A 20,255-nucleotide genomic window follows, 5' to 3' on the forward strand; every position below is an offset into this window, starting at 1 on the left:
TGGTAAAAATGGAAGATGTCCAGGACACTTTTCCTATTGAAATAACAAACCAGTTGCCAAACTCGTTCCCCGGCCCCAGACTCCAGAGCTTCATCTCTTCGACATTGTCGACCAATCAAAATACGTCATTGTTATATCAACTGCGCGCGCAACGAAAATAGGAAAGCGTTTCGTTCCATACAAAATCTGTTCGAGTGTTGTGCTATGGCCACGCAGATTTCAACTTTAAACGGCGAGAATAGTGCACGATCTGGACCAAAAATGAGCGGAGTTGGCGACGAAGGGTGAGTAAAGGCTTTAATTTAGTGTCTGGCAAGGTTTCTTGCCATTTCATTGAGGGAAAAGTGCTTGTTTCGACCGCTTTTATTTGGTGAAGTTTGTCACATTTAGACTTGTTGTTTCCTACAAAAATCGAATATTTTCTATTGAAACTTACGAAATCTAGCCCGACTAAACCCTTCACAATTGCTTGGTTTTAAACGATTTATATATAGCCTCTCAATAAATGTTTTGTACTAAGTGGTTTACAAAAAATTTGCTTTATTTTCGCCAGGAAGTTGTTCGTCGGCGCGCTTAGCAGGGAAACAACAGTTGGTATGTATTTCAAAGTCGATTTTTACCATCAATAATGTCCTCTTTCTCCTCACAACACTACATTACAGAGCATTGCTTTAGATCCTACTGGAATCAAAGTCTTTGTGCGACTTGTCCATGTTAAATTTACGAGTTTTGAAATCGTTTCATAGTTTCGTTGTGACTTCTCTAGAATCGCTCAAAACATATTTCTCGATCTACGGCGAAGTTTCCGATTGTAATGTCAAAATTGATCAAATAACAAAACGCCCAAGGTAAGACAGTAACTTTATCTCTGCTAACGATTATACGTCGATTTTTTGCTACAAGAGTTTAGAAATTTTCCACGAAAACGACGCTAGATTGTTGACAGTTCTGAGAACACGTGATTAGAAAAGTATCAAACATGCACTTTCGTTTTATGTGAACTTGAACTTAAATCTTTATTCGACTTTGAATGCCCGAGTTTTCAACTTGTACAAAACTCGATTCAGTCTGTATTTACCAAACTGACACACAATGATATAGAATATTTGTATCAAGACAAGATGAGATAGAGCTTTTGACACTTTTATTTTGACAATTATGTTGCTGTAAGGTGCTTTCACAGCAGGAACTTGACTTCCTCTTTAGTCTAATATGTTTAAGGAATGTGTTTGAAATGTTTGAAGTGTTGTTTGTAAGATTTCCAATCAGTTCGGGTGCTCAGAGCCTTCCCACAAGGAACCAAATGATAACCAATTTGTTAGTTGTGGTGATATGAAACTCTGATAGGCAGATTTGCAGCTTGTCTGAATAAACCAACCTAGCCAAAACTCTATTTTTGGAGGTAACATGTGGGTGTTGGCTATCATCACAATTAAATCAATAAAACTTAATTACATATTACAAGACCTCAATGTATCTTCAGTTATTGCTAAGCAAATATAAGGACTTGTTTGTTCAATTTAGTATGAAATATGAACTTCTAGTAACTGAGATGAACATACTGATTAAATACAACAAGAACATTAACTTAAACAGGAAAGCTACATGAAGACCTTTGGTTCCTATAAATTTACTTTTTTATTTCAGAGGATTTGGATTTGTACAATTTAAAGATCCCACTTGCGCTCAACGGGTAAGGTTTTTCTTGCGGAACTTTGTCTGTTTCTGTGTAAATCAAAGGCAACACTGATTTATATTTAACTAATGGCTGCCTTGGTCTCTTTTTATTAAGGTTTTAGATGAGGGACCACATGTCATTGATGGGAAAAAGGTAGGTCTTCATTATATCAAATTTAGATGTGTATATTTCAACATGATGGAAAGTTAACTCTCTACCATCTTTGCTCATGTAGGTTGACCCTAAGAAAGCCTCACCACAGGGAAGAGTAAGACAATACTTAAAGATTTGAAGAATCTTTATTCAATTGTTTCACAGAAATAATATATTCAACAATGTTTTTCTTTTGACTTAGCCACACAATAGCACAAAAACAAAGAAGATCTTTGTGGGTGGACTAAAACCAGATACTCCTGATGAAATTGTCAGAAATTATTTCTCTCAATATGGCACGGTATGTATTCTGTTTTTTATATTAAGCATTTTATTATCATTGCCTTCATTGGTATTCAAGTATGAAGTGGACTATTTCTTGGGTATTTTTTATGCTTTAATTAAGCATTGTGAATTCTGGATTATTTGTCCATGTCCAGACAAAAACAATATCCCCTTTGATGTTGATATGTATTTAGACTTTTGTATTATGATGGTTGTGTAGAATATTTTATTTTGTTCAGTTTCATCAGAGATTCTGTTATTTGTGTTAGGTTGTGGATGTTGATCTTGTGAAAGAAAAAGAAACAAATCGAAGAAGAGGTTTTTGCTTTGTGGAGTTTGACAATGAAGATGTAGTTGATATGGTAATGCAGAAACAGTATCATGATCTTGCTCAGGGAATAAAGGTGAATGATCTGTTCTTATAATATAATGCTGGATTACATATATTTTCTTTCAATAAACCTTAAAACTTGAGGGTTTGTCTTATCTGCATGTTTGTTTCATGCACTATCTAGGTTGAAGTGAAACCAGCTTTATCAAAAGAACAACAGGCTGCAAAGAAGGCTCAGGAAATGGGAGGTTACCGAGGGGTTGGGCGTGGCATGGTTGGTGCTTCATTTGGGTATGGTGTTCCCGCAACTGGGTATAGTCAATACCAAACACCAACAGTCCTCTATCAAGCAACAGATCCTGCTGGTGCTGCACCAGCATACTCAATTGGTTATCCTCCTGGATACTCGCAACCTGGTGCCGTTGCTGCCTCGCCCTACGGTAGTGTTGCCGGTTATGAAGTACAACCTGCACAGAGCTTCGCAGCAGTAAGATATCCAGGTTAGTTTCTAGTCATTTTATAAGCCTCTTTGCTGAGCGGATAAAAATAATAAATTATTATAAATATTAAACTTTGCTTAACTTACAAATTCCATTTTCAAACAAATTTGCTCAAGGTCTCATGTAAACTAACAAAAACGTACAAAAACTTAGCGAACTTATGAATTCTTGGCTAACTGAAAATCTCTCCTACTCTTTCATTAATTTCATTCAAAATTGCTCCTCAAATATGCCACAAAACTTGTGTTTCTAATTTATTGTTTGTATTTTTTACTTTATGATAAACTAAAGAAATACTTAACACTTTACCATAAAGAAAACTTTAGCTAAATTGTTCACATGCTAATTTGCTTTCTTTTCGCAAAAGGACGTCCAGTCTATCGAACCGGCCCTTCGTACGACCTTTTATATCCTCCGTATAAAAAATAATAACATAAATATTCATATCGTAAATATTTTCACGCCTAATGGCGGCGTCGCATACGAAAACGCTCATAGGAATTTGAAAATTTGTACATAAACTACAATCACTCTATATCGTAAAAATAGAGAATTATTTGCCTAAAAGGCAATTATATTGTTAAATTTTTAACAAAAAATTGACACATGTATATAGAATATTTATATTGCTACATAATTTCATAGAAATTTCACTAATTGTAGCATATTTCTAATTTTTGAGAAATTTTGTGAAATATGAACTTATAGTTTCGTTTTAAGAGACTTAAATGTACATAATATATTTCTAAGAATTTTCGATAGCAGTAATGTTTACACTATTAATGGTTGTACGAACGGTCAATAACGGCAGTACAATATGCTGGTCACGTGGTGTTTGGTTGCCTGGCAACAGGGGAGTGGCCACGTGTGTACTGATGACATCATGACATAAAGGTCAGGGGAGGTTCTGGGCCCTAGACCTTGTGGTCACATGGTGAGGTAAGACCATATAAGGATAAGAGGAGATAAAAAATGATACCCTCAGTTTCGTTCATGACAACTCAATGATCGTTCTTGTGCTGATTTCCTAACAGAAATCTGCAAATTTGTTCGTTTAAATAACATAAAGCAATCTAGTTTGAAAGATCTTATTTCATTGCGGATCTAAGCGGATAAACGTAAAAATTTCGTTCTTACTTACAGTGTCTGGTAAGTTTATTGGGTGCCATCACAGCAAAAACATTGGGGTTTACCAGAGTAATTGACTATCATTGAGATATTTCTTGTTTGTTTTTTGTGTCTAGAAGTAGCTGGCCGCGGTTATGGTGCGGGACCTGGTGTCGGCACTCCTGGGGCTGCCAGCGCAAGATACCATCCTTACTCCCGTTGAAGGACTTCTGGGTCATCATGGGATCATTCTTGAACATTTTATGGGACATCTGTGGGTACACAATGATGTGATCAAGTCCTGATGCACACCTAGCATATATGGACAGGGCATGCACAACTAAATGCAAACATTTTATTTCACGACAATGGAACGTATCCCGCGGTCTTGAAAAGGCTTAACCAGAACTGAAACGTCCATTAATTTATTGTTTTATCTACTCTGTTGTATTTTAATTTAAATTCCTGTATTGCACAGGCAAACGTTTCTCCAATATCTTCCCTGTATTTTGTTGTACTGCGGAAATGAGTGATTCATTTATGAATGCTCTGATTTGCACATGTTCTCCGATCATTCAAAAATCGAAACAAATTTTGCCTTTGTGAAACTCGTTGCTGGTTCTACTGTCAGGTTCTTACCGTCTTTTCCCACCGAACAAAATCTAAGATTCCAATTGTTTGGACGGAGAGCGATTTGGTATTTCTCACGTCTCGTTCTGCCGTTTCAAAACTTGTGGAGAAAATAAATTTAAGATTTAGTAAAACGAAGGTTCTCAGCATGATCGTAATCGATGACCTGTTTGCCCTTGGATACCGTAAAGCTATCACAATATATACTTAATATACTTATGCACTTGATATGTAAATAAAACGTAACGTGACATTAAGTAACCTCATTATTATGCACTGGTTGCTGTTGGTGACCATGTGTTGATATGAATTAATTGTTTGTTTTACAAAAGAGGGTCAGGAAAACTTCATCAAGTGAACGGCCGGGTATTGGGTATTTGGAATCTTATAGAATATTTCTTTAAGGATGAGGGATAGCCAAGCAAGGTAATAAGATTATATTAGGTGAAGTAGTATTAAGTTATATACACCAGAATGTTAATGATATATAGAATGGTATTGAAGATATTGCTAACTTTAAACTGGTACCCAGTGCCTTATTAAATTTCAGACAGTGCGGAGCAATATAAGTGCTCATAGAAATGTATATACATTCTTCTGTTGGACTGAGTGATATTTTACACATGTTAAACTATGTTGTAGATGTAACTGATGGTTACCAAGTTCTTTAGGTAGATATTTGATACGAAAGGTGAACATAAGACAAATGAACGTTCATCCTGTCCAATGCAAAATGATTTTGAGATTACAACAGAACCGTATGACGTCGCTTTACCTAAGAATAATTCAACAAGAAACAATCACAATGTTTTTGGCATCCAATCTGTTAAACTAGGGAATCACAACGCAATTTCATTGAGTGATGTTATACAAAATTATATTCGCATGAATCACGGGGAGGATGCATCAAGTTTTTTATGCTAATTTGGTTTATACTAATCCTGCCCTGAAAGCGACCTCGTTGCAAAACTATGAAAGTTGTTAGTTGTCTATATATAAGTTGCTTTCTAACTTTGCCCAGCTTTAACCTGACCGAATGATGATGTTATTTTGGTTAACCAACCGGCGACCTTTCCTGAATTTTCTTTCAAGGGTTTTGCCCAAACGAGTCACGGAGACAGAGGACAAAAGGTCAAGATCGTTTATGACTTCAAGTGGAATGAAAACGTTTCGAGTTCTTCAGCCGACTGTGAACAACTCCTCTTTAGCAAAGGTTGAGTTTGAAACTGTTGTTATTTACCAGGAAAATCTGACTACGAACCTTTCAAATCTATACGCTATCTTTCTAATCTACCATCTTATTTATTTCCCTAGTACCAGACAAGATCACCTTTGCAACCTCGAGATCACAGCACGCCATTGCCTCCTAATAACGATGACACAAAAAGCAACAAATCTCGACAAAGTTCGGCTTTTAAACAGGATTCCTCACGAGGATCAGGAGAAAGGTAAAGTGACTCAGAATTCTGACAATCTGCGCCAGATTTCCGGTGTCGTTTCAACAACTCATTGTCCGGATTATTTTAGACTTCTTATTTTACAAGATTTGAAAAATCGTTTAACAAGATTTACCACCTGCATGTTATCGCTTTCTAACTCCAGGACTTGATGACAACTTGAGAACATTCAACAACTTGTATCAACTGAGTAAAGTGACACTGATAAAGCATATTGTGTTTTTGTTTTGCCATTTTTAGTTCGCCCAAATCTCCTGCTCTTGGATCAACCAGTTCATCTCCATTCCCATATTACACCAACTACAAGTCATCAGGTTTGAAATATTTTAACGAGACAGACTTCTTTGTGGATATTTCATTTTGAAATGACGCTGATTCAGTCGCCAACTTACTCCAATTGAACTGGTGATTTTGAAAATAAAAATGTTGCGTTTATGTGTGTCTGACGAACATCTCTGTGTATTTGTCCATCTAGATTTCTACCATACTCGAGCGTTCACACCACGCAGCCGTAGTTGTACCCCACCTCATCTTTATATGACCGACCATGTCCGTAAAGCTGCTGTACAACGTGTTTCTTCAAACTCATCCAGACAAACTGGGATTTCTCAAAAAACTGAGGTGACGTCAGACAGCATTGAGGTGCCATCTCGATTTGGTAAAGCTATCAATTTACCACCTTTTGTTAAAACAAATCCACATTTGAAAAACAAAGAACTTACAATGGGTCAGAAGCAATATTTGTGGGGCATTGCTCGATATATTCATGTCTCATATGAAAACTCAGGTAAACAAAACATTGTAAATATAAACAATAAAAACAGGAACCCTACAAATCATCTGATATGATTCATCCCAGGTTCAACAGCAGTACCAGGCGTTGTTGGACTACGAGTTTCAGAAGAGAATGCAAAGGCTGGGGATCACTGAAAGAGAGAAAGTCAAAGAGATGAAAGACTATTTAAGATACAAGAAATTTATTAAGAATTATGACCGGGTATTCAACTGATTTAACTTGTTACTATATGTTGGTTTACTGGAGGATATATCGTATTGATGTACTTCTGGTTCTGTTTTAGAGAATTCCAAGAAACTTGCGTTCAAACGAGACAGGCGTTGAAAGAAGTCACGATGCAGACCATATCCATAAACACGTGATCAAAGGCTGGACAACTGACCTCACATCGCGTCACAGACAAACGTACGAGAGCTCGAAGACTACCAGTGAACGGGAGGAAGTGAAAAGTCAAAACGACTGGGAAGAACCCTATCAACGAGGCACTATCTATAAACGTGATCAAAGGATGGACAATGGACCCGAATGCCAATAATGTTTATCAGAGAATCTACCCGAAGAAAAAATTAGAAGCGGAGAGTGAAGATAACGAGGAGACTGCTGTATACAGGTTGGTCAATATTAAAACATTTTTTATTTTGTGTTTTCAACGAGTATATAGAATTTATCATAGTGGCATCGTCGATAAAAGATCGTAACTAAGGTTTCATCATTTTATATTTCGATCAAGTTTGACTTGTAATATTACAATTCGTTGTAGGGTTGATATCGGACGTTCTGGTGGGAAAGATAATGGAGGTGACGTGATGAAAATTACAAGACTTTATGAAACCACTGGTTCAGATGAGCCAGAGAAACTGGAAGAAGAAAAACCTTCACTCGAAGGTGTGTCACATAAATTATTATGCATGAATAAAGTCCAAAAACGCATCTTTTGATGTGAAGTAGTGACTAGTGATAGCACACTGGATGGCCTAAAGTGTGCTTGGTGTGCCTTTAAAATTAACTTGTTTCCAATTTTCTTTTCATAGTTCTCATACAATCAGCTGAAGCCAACTTCTTGTGAATTAGTCTGAAAGAATGCATTTTCTATTCTGCTTCAATCATTATAATGTGTACACGAAGATTATCGCTCCTAATACGAGTTCTTGAGGGGAATTATCGGTTTATACCTTGGCTTTGATTATGATTTTATGATCACAATAATGCACAGCCTAAATTTCAGCCTAATCTATTTGGTGGTGAATTTATTTATTCTATACTTAGACCTCTCTTTTGCTCTTATTTATGATTATTTATATTCTGATTATTTAAGGACATGGTTATTTAGTATACGTAAATATATACTAAATAAATAATAATAAGTATACGTATAGAAACATTTTACCAGCTTCGGTAATACTAAGAGTAGCATAAATTGCGGCGTCATATGCGCCAGCGTTGATCCAATGAAGCGGTAACCAACAATAATTTAGAATTGCACCATCAAGCGTCCATCTTAAAAATTTTTAAATCATTTTAAATTTAACTTTTTAAGTCATCTTTTTGTGTTTTTCTGTGAGGTTTTGACCTCTGTGTCTCATTTGTACGTGTGCGTGTGTTCAAGAAGTGTCTTACAGACGAAGTCTTTTTTGTAAATACTGAGTTCTCGAGAAGAAATCATTGTATATAACTACGGAACAGTTGTGACTTGTGAATACTGTGAATACTGTATAGCCTACTATATTTATATTAATTCAGAAAATATTTTATATACAAGAAAGTCTATTTAAGTTATCATAAAATCATGGAGAGTTCTTTATTACCGAGTCCTGTTGAAACTGTGAAACCAGGCAATCCTTGGGGTTTGTCCAAAGTGAATGTACCTGTTGTTCCTTCACTGCTGTCAGTAATGGACGAAGAATTAGCGCGAGAAATTGATCGAAATGAAGGAGTTGAGGCTTGGAATAAAACGCCTGTTGAAGCTCAAGTTGAAGGTATGGAGTAGATCAAATGAATGCTTTGCTATTGGGGAGATTTTTAAATTGACTTGTAGTTCAACAGTCTGGGTGCATCCTAACATTTGCTATTTTTTAGTATCATTGGAAGTTTCAAGTGGTTCAGACACTGCAAATGATTTGATGCTTGCTCAGATGTTGCAACTTCAATTTGACGAGGAATATGAGAAAGATTTGAAGGCAAAGGAGAATCGAATGAATGGAACCAGCAAAGGTATTTGATTGAAAGCGATCATTGAGCTTGTGCCATCTTCATTGAATCATCTTCTACCTGTTGTTTGCATGTACTAAAAATGTGGGGATTTTTTAGTTTCAATTAGTTTTGATAATTATCGTACAATCCATCCTGGTATCCTGGAAGGTGACTTGACATCATCTGATGATGATATTGATTATGATGATCAAGTAAAAAATGACAAAGCAAAGCAATCTGGTGGTAAATCTGGTGGTGGCAGTCGTAGAAAACGTTATCAGAGCAACGGATCTGGTAAAAACATTACAACAAAACATGATGCTGATGTCTGTGGCCGTAAGAATGCTCAAAATATTGAAAAGGTTTGTTCTTGGTTGAAGATTCTTTGCTTTTGTAATATGACTTGATAGTCTCGTCATCCTTTTTTTTAGTTTCCTCCAAGTTTTGCAGCAGGAGATGTTGGCAGCAAAGAGCTTGATCTGAAGATCTCAAACAACGTCTACAACACTTTAAAACAACATTCAATTAAAGAAGAGAAACAAAGTTATCGTCTTCATGAAAAAAAAGAACATTCAACTCATGTAAGTCATTAAGTCATCCTGGATCAGATCATCCTGTTCAGAAGGTGTCTGGGTTAGGATCAAGGATTTAGAGAATACTATTGTTAACTGTTGGGACTGACTACTCCTTCACTGACAGGCAAATCATTTGGCATCTAACACGAGTAGAATACTTAAACATAGCTGATCTCAATGCACTTGAGGCTAATAGATAACAGGTAACATTGAGGGATAGAAAGACTGATGTTAATTTTCATTTCAATAGGAGCAAGCCTTGGATCCTAAGACTAGATTGCTGTTATACAAATTAGTAAACTCAGAGATTTTGGAAGAAGTAAATGGTTGCATCAGCACTGGAAAAGAAGCTTGTGTTTTTCATGCCTTTGGAGGAAAGTAAGTTCACTTTATGAAAATTTTGTCATGATCATTATTATTGATAGTGCTTGTCTTTCCATCAGAAAGCAGTTTAATCTTGTGATTTATTTTTACAAAGAATGGAAGATAAGGTTGTACCTCGTGAATGTGCAGTGAAGGTGTTTAAGACAACATTAAATGAATTCAAGACCAGAGATCGTTACATCAAGGATGATCACCGCTTTAAAGATCGTCTTGGCAAACAAAATCCACGTAAAACAATCAAGTTATGGGCAGAGAAAGAAATGTGTAATCTTTCAAGGTAAACAAGTCTGAAGATAAGCAGTTCTAAACTGATCTTCCTAGAAGTCCATTAAAGATCATCTCTTATTGATCACATTTAGGATGATGCATGCTGGAATACGATGTCCTGAAGTTGTTCTGCTGAAGAAACAGGTTTTGGTGATGAGTTTCATTGGCAACGGTCAACATCCAGCACCTAAATTAAAAGATGTTGCTCTAACAACCCCTCAAGCTACCCAGGCTTATAAACAGTGCATAGAGGTGCGTGTTTATTAAAACCATTCCCTTGCTTGATTTAGTTATAACTCACGATTCGTTTTCAACAATCTTTCGTTTTTTAGATGATGGCTGAAATGTATCAGAAGTGTAATCTTATTCACGCAGATCTTAGTGAATATAACATGTTATGGTACCAGAACGAGGTTTATTTCATTGATGTGAGTCAGTCAGTGGAGCCAGTTCATCCTCATGCACTGGAATTTCTCTATAGAGATTGTAAGAATGTCACCTCGTTCTTTGAGAAATTTGGGGTGGAAATAATTTCTGCAGAAAACCTGTTTAATCAGGTTTCCAAGTTGGATATACCTGTTGAACAAGATGAGGACTTTATGTCGAAGGTAAAGTCTCCATTTTTACTCTTGGCAAGTCATGAAGTGAAATTTTCAGTGAATAGAAGCTTGTAAGGGTGTTATATTGATCATACTAAGTATTTTAATCGTATTGATTATATTGATCATATTGATTATATTGTTTAAGGTGGTAAAGTGCGAAAGATTTTTATCAGAAACGAAGATTAACAAGAAACTGCCTGAGAAGGAATACGCATTTGATTACCTTTTCCATAAAAACGAGGCAACTGAGTGAAGCACCGTGCAGGAACCAATGGAGAAATATGTTTAATGATTTGAAATTGTTATAACACGCGGTTTTTATCGTAATTAAAATGAAATGGAAATTATAGAGTTGAGTAAATCACATGAATCATTTCTGTTTTTTGAAGTTTCATTCAATTACATCAACGGGGTTTCAGGTTTGATTGCGGTTGGTTTTCTGGAATGCAAAGCGATGCATCATCGTTTTTTACCAGTAAAAATACATTCTTCTATATTTAAATTTGTTTTCTTGTAAATCCCCACGTGTTAGCGATTGCATGAGGTCACTTTGTTGTTTCTATTTTGCGAACAGAAAATCCATTTTTAACATGAAATTATATGTGGAACACCGCATGAGGTTAATTATTTAAAGAATGATACTGTGTTAGATTGTAACTGGCAGGATTTCAAATCTCCAGGCAGAATAAATGATGTTTCACACGCTCGAAAACAATCGGAAATGAAAAGCGGACATGACGATCTATTGCAAACATTGCTCAGATGCTGCGCAAGCTGGTAAACATTCTCTACAGTTGTAAATTGATCTGGAAAGTTCTGTAATTTCAACTAACAATGGCCTGACATAGCGATGCTACCATGTGGGCTGGAAGTTGTAATTTGAGAGTATCATCTTACGTTTTGACAGTGTTATGAGGGTATTACGTTATCTAAATGTGATAGGTCACTGATATGTTTAAACTATGACCAACCATGATAGTACAGCAAGCGCGTTGGTAGCTGCCAGTCACCATGGTGACCATAACACCCCCGCTAACAATCTTCGGGTGGATAATTCTAGTACGGAGCAAAGCATCTTGGGTTGTGGGCGTAGGTTATATTTAAATATTGGTCATTGAAATTGGAAACTTCACTATTTCAGTGCGCGTGTTTGGCGTTTGACAAGTGTTCTATCTCCTCTCTGATCGTGTAGAAAAACAATTTGACAAGATGCCTAAGTGTCCCAAATGCAATAAAGAAGTTTACTTCGGTGAGTTTATGTAAAGAAAGCTAAATATGGCTTACAACTTATTGTAAATACGGTTCGCCTTTGATAAATACATAGCATTTTATAGTTGATCCTCTGTCTTGTACTGTACTACAAAGTTCTCCTTTTATTTTCATCCAAGTGTTCAAAGTGCAATTCTTTTACAAATTATGAATATTCTGTGTTGTTCTGTCGCGTAAAAGTTGTCAAATAGACAACATATTTCATCGATACAAGATCAATTTGAATTTGTAATTGTTTTAGTTGATTAGTTTATATCACTGTGTCTATGATATGAAGTGAAAGACTGAATATTTCGCAGTGTTAATTACCCTGCTATTGTTCTCGTTACTCTATTATTCTCATATGGTTTATTTTAATTTTTAAATGAAAACGCTATAAGTAAATTCGTAGTGAAATAAAGTTAATATTTACAGCTTGGGCCCTGTTGACCTAATTGACATTTCATGTTCTATTAAAGATATTTAAACGTCTATTAAGTTGACATAACTATGAAACATTATTTAGCTGAGAAAGTGCAGTCTCTTGGTAAAGACTGGCATAGGCCATGTTTGAAATGTGAAAAATGTGGGAAAACTTTGAGCTCTGGTGGACATGCAGAGGTTAATAATTTATAACTTTTAACTTAATTTTTGATGATTTTGAGGCCATGATAACAATAACTTGGGTTTACATTTGAACTGCAGCAGATTAGCTTCAACAGCTCCAAGCAGTCTACATAAGAATAATCATTTATAATTTGAAGTTTTACTTTGATGATTTTGAGGCTATTATAACAACAATTTGCATTTGCATTTGGGTTTAAAGTGTTTAATGTGTGTTTTAGCACGAAGGAAAGCCATATTGTAACAAACCATGTTATGCCGCTCTCTTTGGGCCTGGTGGATTTGGGCGAGGTGGTACTGAATCACACAAGTATTAAGACTTATAAGTTGACTTGATATAATCAACCAAGTTTCAAACATAAAACATGTAAATAAAAACTAGAAAAATAAAATATTTGCTCTTGAATATGATTTTTACACACGACTTTACATAACAGTTGCAGTCAGCAAAATATTTACATGTTCATATCAGTTTACCCTCTGGTTTACCTAGCATTATTAAAGATAAGCTGGCCAATTAAATAGGCAAAACTCTAAGATTGAAAACATTTCCTAACATTTTACAATTTCATAAAACAGCAGTGACTACAATATCAGTAACAATGAAAGGTGTTATAATTTTTGACAAATGATCCATTCCTTTGACAAAGTAGAGTTGACTTGCATGTCATTTAATCCAGGATTATCCAGCAGATGTCGGATGTACATTTTACCAGAATGCAGATGGTCGGAAATTATTCATCAAAGGAAATTGATGATGTTTAAACACAGACATGAAACAGATGCCTATCTTTTTGTTTTTTCGAGTCTGTGTTTGGTCTGCCATATGGTCTGGTAAATGTATCTGTCTCATACATTCAAGGCTCATAGAGTCACACCAACAATAATTCGCATGGGACTACCAAAGTTTCTTCCCCAAGCTTACTATAAATTATTCCAGTTATCCTAATGCAAGGACGGAAAATTACGCTGGCAATAATATTGATTGTGCATTTGTGCAATTAAAACAACTCTCGTTCGTAGGAAGTAATGCCTGTTCAGCATGATTTCTTCTATGGAATAATGTGTCTCCTCCAGGAGAGAGCTGTTCATGAAGTATCTACTGCTTGTTGACTTAGATTGTTTGGTCAGATTGTGTAATACTAACAGACACATTGTCCAATTGATCTAAGATTCCTTTGCTACTTTTCCGACTTTCCAAATCTGACAAAAACTCCTTGTTTATTCCCCCAGTCACGTCAATAATGCTGTACATTCTTTTCAATTCATAATCTGGTTTATCTGCGGAGATTTCGACGGTGACCGAGTAACGCACTCTCTGATCCTGTTTATTTCGTCTGAAGTAGACGAAGGCCAAGGCGAAACCCAGGAGGGCCGCCAGGGGAAGACAAATCGCTAAAACGTACAGAGGCATGCCTGCAACTTTACTAGAGGACTTGTTGTGACTTGTGGTAAGGAATGGTGATGAAGAATGTACTTTTGATGATAGAACATGGATCTCTGTTGATAGTATTGGAGATTTGGTGTCTGTTACCTGAATAAAAATGTTTCATCGTTATTTTAGTGACCTACAACTGAAGTGATGAAAAAAAACAGTGGGTAATCAATCACGCCATCTGGTAGAAAAGTTTAATCAAATTTTAACAATATTCAAAGCTCTATTTTGTCTGCTATTTTGCTCTTTAATACTACACATATTCAGGAAGAGAGTAATTGGTTAATAGTCAAGGGTGTACTTCAACATCATTCCAGTCTTATCTTCAATCTTTATCTAATTCCTAATTCAAACCCAATTCGTGCGATACCTCTCCCTATAATCAGGCGTTAATTCTGAAATATGAGACAGAATAATATGCGCCTATTAATTTCTAATAATAGAAGACTTACCTCATTGGCTGATTTAATCTCCGCCGATTGATAACCAGATTGGCTTGTCCTTAGACTCGTTGCGCGGTTCTTGGACACCCTCATCAGGATGCTACCAGTTGATGAAATTTCTTTTACAGTAAAACTCGGAGTTAAGTTTTCCATTGTTTTTTCTGACCTTCCGGAGTGTGTTTTTCTATTTTCCTTAATTTCAGTCGTTTTTGAAATGTTTCCAACTGCAGTATGTATTATCCTACTAGCTATGTTTGCACTTGAGGTCGAAGACAAATACTCGTCTGTATGGGCAAGATAAGAGTTGCTTCCTTGTGTTTTGAGCTGGGAACTCGCAAAGGTTAGCGTGATGTGAGGTCTTTCGACTGTTTTCGATAAATCTTCTATGGTTGATCTTTGCCACTCGTTAAATCTACTTGTCGCAAGATGTGTGTTTATCTGTAATTCCGCAGTTAATGAGTCGCTCCTTCCTGGCAAGGTTGTTTCTATTATTCTCGAGGGTTGTAACGCTTGTGTACTCTTCAGGAAGTGTCCAAACGTACTTGACTCGTCTCGTGATGTTCGAGTGTGAAAGCTCTCGTAGCTACTCTGAAAATTAATGGTTTTACTCTGAAAATGATCTTTTGCTGATCTCGTGTGAGATTTCTGTACTTCCAACGAATTTCCACTGGGTATCGTGCTTGAGATTTTAACACTTAAATATCTGTTGCTCAAAACTGTTGCGTGCTGTGAAATATGAGGATTTGCTGACCCGTTGATTGAAGATTTATGTACTTCAAATGTGACGGAATTCACAGAATTACTCAGTTTACATGTTTCAGTGGGTTTCACTTCACCGTTGGTATTATCTGGCATTACTAGAGGTGCAGTTTTTGTTGAAGAGATGATCTGTAGATCTGCGCTCTGTATTTGCGTGTATTTGAATAAATCACGCACTGTTGTTGACTGAGTGTCAGTATTGTATAAATTGCGCACAGATTGTGTTCGCGTGCTCTCCGACCAAGACGCATTTTCATGCGTGCGAGAATTTAAAAATCTACTCGCTTGCAATTTCACAGTCTTTGCATCCGCACTTTCCAATCTTGTCTCAGTAGATTTACGAATAGGAATTGTCTGTTGACGTGATAATGTTAAAAAACTTGTATGTAACAATGTGTGCTTTGAGGTGGCATAGTTGTCAGAGGTCCTATTACCCACACTGACATTTTCTCCCGTTGTTGATATTACGAGTAAGACGAGCCAAATACCTGCACAGCAAACAAACAGAATGCCAAGCATTAGATAATGATTTGGTAACTTACGTATATAGCCTACACCCTATCCTTACATTTTAATCAACTTCAGATAAATATCAGAAATTTATCGTTAGGACAAACTGTTTAAATACTGCTATGATTCATACTATAATAAAATATGATGATTACGCAAAAAATATCTAGAAGAATCGATAAAGGTAGACATTAGGAGTCTAGTTTAATTTGTACAATTCAAAGACAAGCCTTTTAAAGTACTGATTTATAGATTATAGATACATCTTTAGTAATCATTATTAGCTGACTTCGACTGATTTTCTCAGCTTCTATACGAAGATTAATATGATTCAGACATCAGTTATACCATTAGTTTGTCGTACACCAGATCAATTGATCAAATCTTCGTAACGATGAACAAAAAGATGTACTTACTGTGTATGTATGATTTCCTCATTGTAAAAATGCAGTCGTTAATGACTTCTGCCGTGACATACTTTGTTATCGGTGATTTCAAAGCATCAACTAAATGATAACGCGCTCGAATCATGAAATGTCAAAAATGGTCACCGCAGGTCAAATACAAGGGGTATTTGTGGTCCAGACACGCAAATAATAAAACCCCTTTCCTTTTTAGGGCCTCAAACGGATGTAACATGAAGCCTGATCAATTGAGATAATTAAAGTGAGTTTTCTTTGAGATTATCACGAGGGCTCGCAAAACAACTTTCTAATTCAGAGACGAACCGTCTCTTCGTATATACGAAAGAATTTACCGCGAGCAATCACAAAGAAAATTTTCTAAAATTAATGACCATCAGTCGTTAATCATCTTCAAAATCAGGAAGCCCTGTTTTTTTTAAAAGTGGAATGTTTTCAAATTTTGGTTAACACGGAAATACTGAGGAATATCGAAAGTTTTAAAAATGTCTTTGTGGGAATTTTACCTCGTCGATATTATATACGACGGTTTTTTGGAAGATCGTACAACCCTTTCAAGAGAAGTTTTCCTGAAATTAAAAAATAGAGTCTTGAAAATATAAGACTGATTATAAATAACTTGTTTTGTTCCCAATCGTCGGTAGTTTTTAAAGCGATATTGAGTTGACATCAAACGCCAGTAAAATTATGCGCAAATGATAATAATATATACGATAGCCAAGTCTTGGCTTAATTTCAATTTAAACGATCAAATTAACCTCTTGCACCGTCCTTTTTTGGTTCTTTAGGCGAATGCTAGACCAACTAAAAACCTGTAAATTTGTAAATCATGTTTCTCTTTATATTTTTCAGCCAAAAGTGGCGGTTTTAGCCAACCTTGTACCGGGGTGTCGGGCTTGGCCTGTGTAAAAACTAGTTTTAACTTGGGGTGATTATCCTCAGGACCGGAAGTTTTCTTTGTAAAGAAGCTCCGTGTTTAGACTCATTCGTTTCAGTTGAGACCTCGCAGACAAAATAAACTGTTCTGTCCGATTCTGTCCTGAGGATAATTTTCCTGCGTGCAAACCAGCCAGAAATAAGAATAGATTAATGTGAGACTATCTATTGACTATGTCTATGGCAAGATGCCAGTCAATACGCTCGGAATACCGGGGTTTAAGTTCCTCCGGAAATGTCGGCAGACAGAGTCCAATACCCGAGGATTCAAATATCTATTATAGTATCTAGGTACATAGTTCCGGTAGGTTTTTGTTCCGTTATTCAGAGCTCTTCGTGATGCAATTTTGGTCCACTAAACTCATCATGTGATATATGTCCGTCTTCATCCTCGTCATCTTGTGCAAATATATTATCAACCATTTGATTGTGATATTGGTTCCAGTAATAGTCGTCCATCGGTGCCCCATAATGCATCTTCGCCTGTTTCTTCATGTATTCACCTACTTCGTCACGTGATAGTTTCTTGTTGCCATCTCCGTCCATCGCGCCAAACACGTCGGCGTGGGGAGGAGGCTCTCGTATGTCCAGGAGTTGAACTTCATAAGTGATCGTTGAGTTACCTGAAAATCACAATCGACCATTATTTATACTGGATAGCTCTATCAGTTCTAAACTGTTGTTTTTCCAAGAGGTCCAGTAAGGATCATCTCTTAGAAGTGGAGTAAGGATCATCCAGTGCTACTGCAGGAGGAAACCTAAACTAAACTAACATTATTTATACTGGATAGCTCTATTAGATCTAAACTGTTCTTCCTAGAGGTCCAGTAAGGATCATCTCTTATTGATCCAGTGTTACTACAGGATAGCTCAGTTCTAAACTGTTCTTCCTAGAGGATCATCAGGTGTAATACTAACCTGGAATGAGACCAGCACCTTTTGTACCATATCCTAACTCAGGAGGGATTGTAATCTTTCTTTGTTCTCCTTTACACATTTCTTTAATGCCCTCTTCAAATCCTTTGATCACAGAACCAACTCCAATTATAAATTCAAAGGGCACGTATCTCTTCAAAGGATCAATTGTGCTGTCAAATTTCTTGTCTCCCACCCAGCCTGTGTAATGCATCACCGCAACTTTGCCAGATTTTGTCTTATCGTCACATTTCGTTGGTTTGAAGATTGTCTCAAGGACGATACTCGCTTCATGTTCCTTGCTATCCTCACTTGCTCCCTTATCTTCACTTTCCTCCGCGGCCTGCGTTTGTTTTTCGCTGTTCGACTTCTCATCATTGTTCTTCTCGTCATTTATTATTTCTACTTTCGTTTCTTCATCCTGATTTTCCTGTTTGAATTCTCTTGCTAACGTCTCTTGAAGTAAACTAGCCTGGCAACAATGTAGAAGAAATATAACAACAATGAACGCTAGAGAAATACGTTTTTTTAAAGCCATATCGCGCGTGTTTGTAATGAACTTAACTATTTGTCAAGTGTAGAGGGCCAACTGCTTGTTATTCCACGTGTAGCTCTGATAGAGCTGCACAGAAGTAAAGAACCTGCAACATTTGTCAAAAATAAGCAGGTACTGCGGCAGATATGAGAGCTGACCTCAAACACCAGCTATGCCTGGAAAGACGACTTCCACTGATCGCTGCTGTTAATAGTTTCATATACGGATAATTCATCCTATCTCTGAGGCCTGAGCGAAGAAAAGGTAGAACAATTCGGTGCTAAAAACAAGCTATCTGAAACTCGTACTAAATGGCATGTGAGGAAAATTTCATGCATGAACTCTTCCAATAAGTATCAAAAGCACGCCCCCAAAAAGCTATTGCAATCTAAATTTTCCGTTGTCAAGAGAGGCAGGAAATGTTAAATATATAAGAGTCAGCTCTAGATGGACAACCAGACACAGCAATGGTGCAAACACTGATTGCGTGATCAGTTAGACGATGGTTTACTGCTTGTATTGTTTCTAAAACGAGACGCCACAATTGCGAAGCAACAAGCAGTCCCTGATAGGAATTTCAATAATGTGTCTTCTTATTTCACCTGTAAATTAAAAGACAAGCTAAACAATATGTAAATCAATTCTTATTGTGATTAAACTTTGTCTCAGCGTGTTGAGAGCTACGTTTCCCCCACATGCAGGCTACCAACACAATAACAGTTATAGGACTATCGTCACGATATACCTTGCCAGCGTAACCTTTCTTCATCTCATTCTTCAAAACAATTTCATCATAATAGTTCACCTTCCATTTTCACTATTTTAGGTAGAGCTATAAACGACTGCACAAGATTCCATAAGATAACAGTTTTCGTATCATAACGAGCTCTCGCCATAATTTTTTGGTTTTACGTGCATGGATATAGTTAACTTTATTCATATTGGTCAATGATATATCCGTTTGTTTATCGTTTATACGAATACATTCGACTTGTTTTCGTTCAGATTTTGTACCGAGAAAAGTCACTCATGCAGTTCAAGTCACAGGACACATAAAGATAGACGTTTGTAGTGCTGTGAGCTACAAGGAACTACAAGCAGGCTACTTTTTGGGTCCAATATCAACAACTAATTATGTTTTGGGTGTTTTTTAAAACCAAATTCAAGGATGCTCTGATGAGTGTATATACCGCAATTTTGACTAATGGATCGTAACTGGACTGAGTGAAGAGTTACCACTAGACTCTTATCACATTAGAGTGATATTCGTCTGACAAGACGGCGTATAGAAATTTATAATATATTGAATGGAACCGTCTTGTCGAAGAAGATTTTAAAAATTCATTGTATAAGTAATTAAAGGAAGTTGAGTTTGAAAAAAAATATGCTCAAACAGGACACTCGAAATACTGATGATGAAATCAAAATTTTAACTCCAGTGAAATCCAGGCAGTAATATTAACAATTCGTTAA

The 20,255-nt window shown here is 36.4% G+C and overlaps 5 protein-coding genes across 6 annotated transcripts; 3 read left to right on the top strand and 2 right to left on the bottom strand.

Moving 5' to 3' along the window:
- The first annotated feature begins 152 nt into the window (after positions 1 to 152).
- Positions 153 to 4,550, top strand: LOC114527642 (heterogeneous nuclear ribonucleoprotein 1-like). Of its 2 annotated transcripts, XR_003687435.1 has the most exons (11): positions 153 to 284; positions 554 to 594; positions 767 to 848; positions 1,648 to 1,693; positions 1,793 to 1,831; positions 1,914 to 1,946; positions 2,034 to 2,132; positions 2,386 to 2,520; positions 2,632 to 2,947; positions 3,315 to 3,886; positions 4,192 to 4,284. XR_003687435.1 is itself a non-coding variant. In XM_028549345.1 (10 exons), exons 1-10 carry the CDS (start codon positions 205 to 207, stop codon positions 4,275 to 4,277), a joined length of 957 nt encoding a protein of 318 aa, XP_028405146.1. In that variant the 5' UTR covers positions 154 to 204; the 3' UTR covers positions 4,278 to 4,550. The 2 variants fall into 2 exon arrangements, 1 of the variants encoding a protein (XP_028405146.1); XM_028549345.1 differs by lacking the exon at positions 3,315 to 3,886 and having other exon boundaries at positions 154 to 284; positions 4,192 to 4,550.
- Positions 4,551 to 7,225: 2,675 nt separating this feature from the next.
- LOC114527641 (serine/threonine-protein kinase RIO3-like) lies at positions 7,226 to 11,293 on the top strand. The gene is made up of 11 exons (XM_028549344.1): positions 7,226 to 7,547; positions 7,698 to 7,822; positions 7,969 to 8,913; positions 9,014 to 9,148; positions 9,245 to 9,489; positions 9,559 to 9,708; positions 9,953 to 10,080; positions 10,181 to 10,363; positions 10,446 to 10,605; positions 10,686 to 10,961; positions 11,101 to 11,293. The coding sequence occupies exons 3-11, from the start codon at positions 8,724 to 8,726 to the stop codon at positions 11,206 to 11,208; spliced, it is 1,575 nt and encodes a 524-aa protein (XP_028405145.1). The 5' UTR covers positions 7,226 to 7,547; positions 7,698 to 7,822; positions 7,969 to 8,723; the 3' UTR covers positions 11,209 to 11,293.
- Positions 11,294 to 12,052: 759 nt separating this feature from the next.
- Positions 12,053 to 13,251, top strand: LOC114527644 (cysteine-rich protein 1). The gene is made up of 3 exons (XM_028549347.1): positions 12,053 to 12,204; positions 12,730 to 12,824; positions 13,049 to 13,251. Exons 1-3 carry the CDS (start codon positions 12,165 to 12,167, stop codon positions 13,142 to 13,144), a joined length of 231 nt encoding a protein of 76 aa, XP_028405148.1. The 5' UTR covers positions 12,053 to 12,164; the 3' UTR covers positions 13,145 to 13,251.
- Positions 13,252 to 13,340: 89 nt separating this feature from the next.
- On the bottom strand, positions 13,341 to 16,759 carry LOC114527640 (serine-rich adhesin for platelets-like). The gene is made up of 3 exons (XM_028549343.1): positions 16,391 to 16,759; positions 14,715 to 15,952; positions 13,341 to 14,361 (listed from the first exon to the last, which is right to left on the bottom strand). The coding sequence occupies exons 1-3, from the start codon at positions 16,503 to 16,505 to the stop codon at positions 13,942 to 13,944; spliced, it is 1,773 nt and encodes a 590-aa protein (XP_028405144.1). The 5' UTR covers positions 16,506 to 16,759; the 3' UTR covers positions 13,341 to 13,941.
- Positions 16,760 to 17,041: 282 nt separating this feature from the next.
- Positions 17,042 to 19,877, bottom strand: LOC114527650 (peptidyl-prolyl cis-trans isomerase FKBP14-like). Its single transcript, XM_028549352.1, has 3 exons — positions 19,528 to 19,877; positions 18,251 to 19,384; positions 17,042 to 17,955 (listed from the first exon to the last, which is right to left on the bottom strand). Exons 2-3 carry the CDS (start codon positions 18,783 to 18,785, stop codon positions 17,657 to 17,659), a joined length of 834 nt encoding a protein of 277 aa, XP_028405153.1. The 5' UTR covers positions 18,786 to 19,384; positions 19,528 to 19,877; the 3' UTR covers positions 17,042 to 17,656.
- Between the last annotated feature and the right edge of the window lie 378 nt (positions 19,878 to 20,255).

The sequence above is a fragment of the Dendronephthya gigantea genome, unplaced genomic scaffold, assembly GCF_004324835.1.
Source record: "Dendronephthya gigantea isolate DGI-Jeju-01 unplaced genomic scaffold, DenGig_1.0 000045F, whole genome shotgun sequence".
NCBI classification, from domain to species: Eukaryota; Metazoa; Cnidaria; class Anthozoa; order Malacalcyonacea; family Nephtheidae; genus Dendronephthya; species Dendronephthya gigantea.

Excerpts from the sequence above, each read along its gene's own strand:
- LOC114527642 (XM_028549345.1), top strand. The coding sequence starts at position 205 with ATGGCCACGCAGATTTCAACTTTAAACGGCGAGAATAGTGCACGATCT. Across the intron at positions 1,694-1,792 it reads ATCCCACTTGCGCTCAACGG|GTTTTAGATGAGGGACCACA; the intron begins GTAAGGTTTTTC and ends CTTTTTATTAAG. Across the intron at positions 2,133-2,385 it reads ATTTCTCTCAATATGGCACG|GTTGTGGATGTTGATCTTGT; the intron begins GTATGTATTCTG and ends TATTTGTGTTAG.
- LOC114527641 (XM_028549344.1), top strand. The coding sequence starts at position 8,724 with ATGGAGAGTTCTTTATTACCGAGTCCTGTTGAAACTGTGAAACCAGGC. Across the intron at positions 9,490-9,558 it reads ATGCTCAAAATATTGAAAAG|TTTCCTCCAAGTTTTGCAGC; the intron begins GTTTGTTCTTGG and ends CCTTTTTTTTAG. Across the intron at positions 10,364-10,445 it reads GAAATGTGTAATCTTTCAAG|GATGATGCATGCTGGAATAC; the intron begins GTAAACAAGTCT and ends GATCACATTTAG.
- LOC114527644 (XM_028549347.1), top strand. The coding sequence starts at position 12,165 with ATGCCTAAGTGTCCCAAATGCAATAAAGAAGTTTACTTCG. Across the intron at positions 12,205-12,729 it reads CAATAAAGAAGTTTACTTCG|CTGAGAAAGTGCAGTCTCTT; the intron begins GTGAGTTTATGT and ends AACATTATTTAG. Across the intron at positions 12,825-13,048 it reads GCTCTGGTGGACATGCAGAG|CACGAAGGAAAGCCATATTG; the intron begins GTTAATAATTTA and ends TGTGTGTTTTAG.
- LOC114527640 (XM_028549343.1), bottom strand. The coding sequence starts at position 16,505 with ATGATTCGAGCGCGTTATCATTTAGTTGATGCTTTGAAATCACCGATA. Across the intron at positions 15,953-16,390 it reads GAGGAAATCATACATACACA|GTATTTGGCTCGTCTTACTC; the intron begins GTAAGTACATCT and ends TTTGCTGTGCAG. Across the intron at positions 14,362-14,714 it reads AGATTAAATCAGCCAATGAG|GTAACAGACACCAAATCTCC; the intron begins GTAAGTCTTCTA and ends ATTTTTATTCAG.
- LOC114527650 (XM_028549352.1), bottom strand. The coding sequence starts at position 18,785 with ATGGCTTTAAAAAAACGTATTTCTCTAGCGTTCATTGTTGTTATATTT. Across the intron at positions 17,956-18,250 it reads AGGTGCTGGTCTCATTCCAG|GTAACTCAACGATCACTTAT; the intron begins GTTAGTATTACA and ends TGTGATTTTCAG.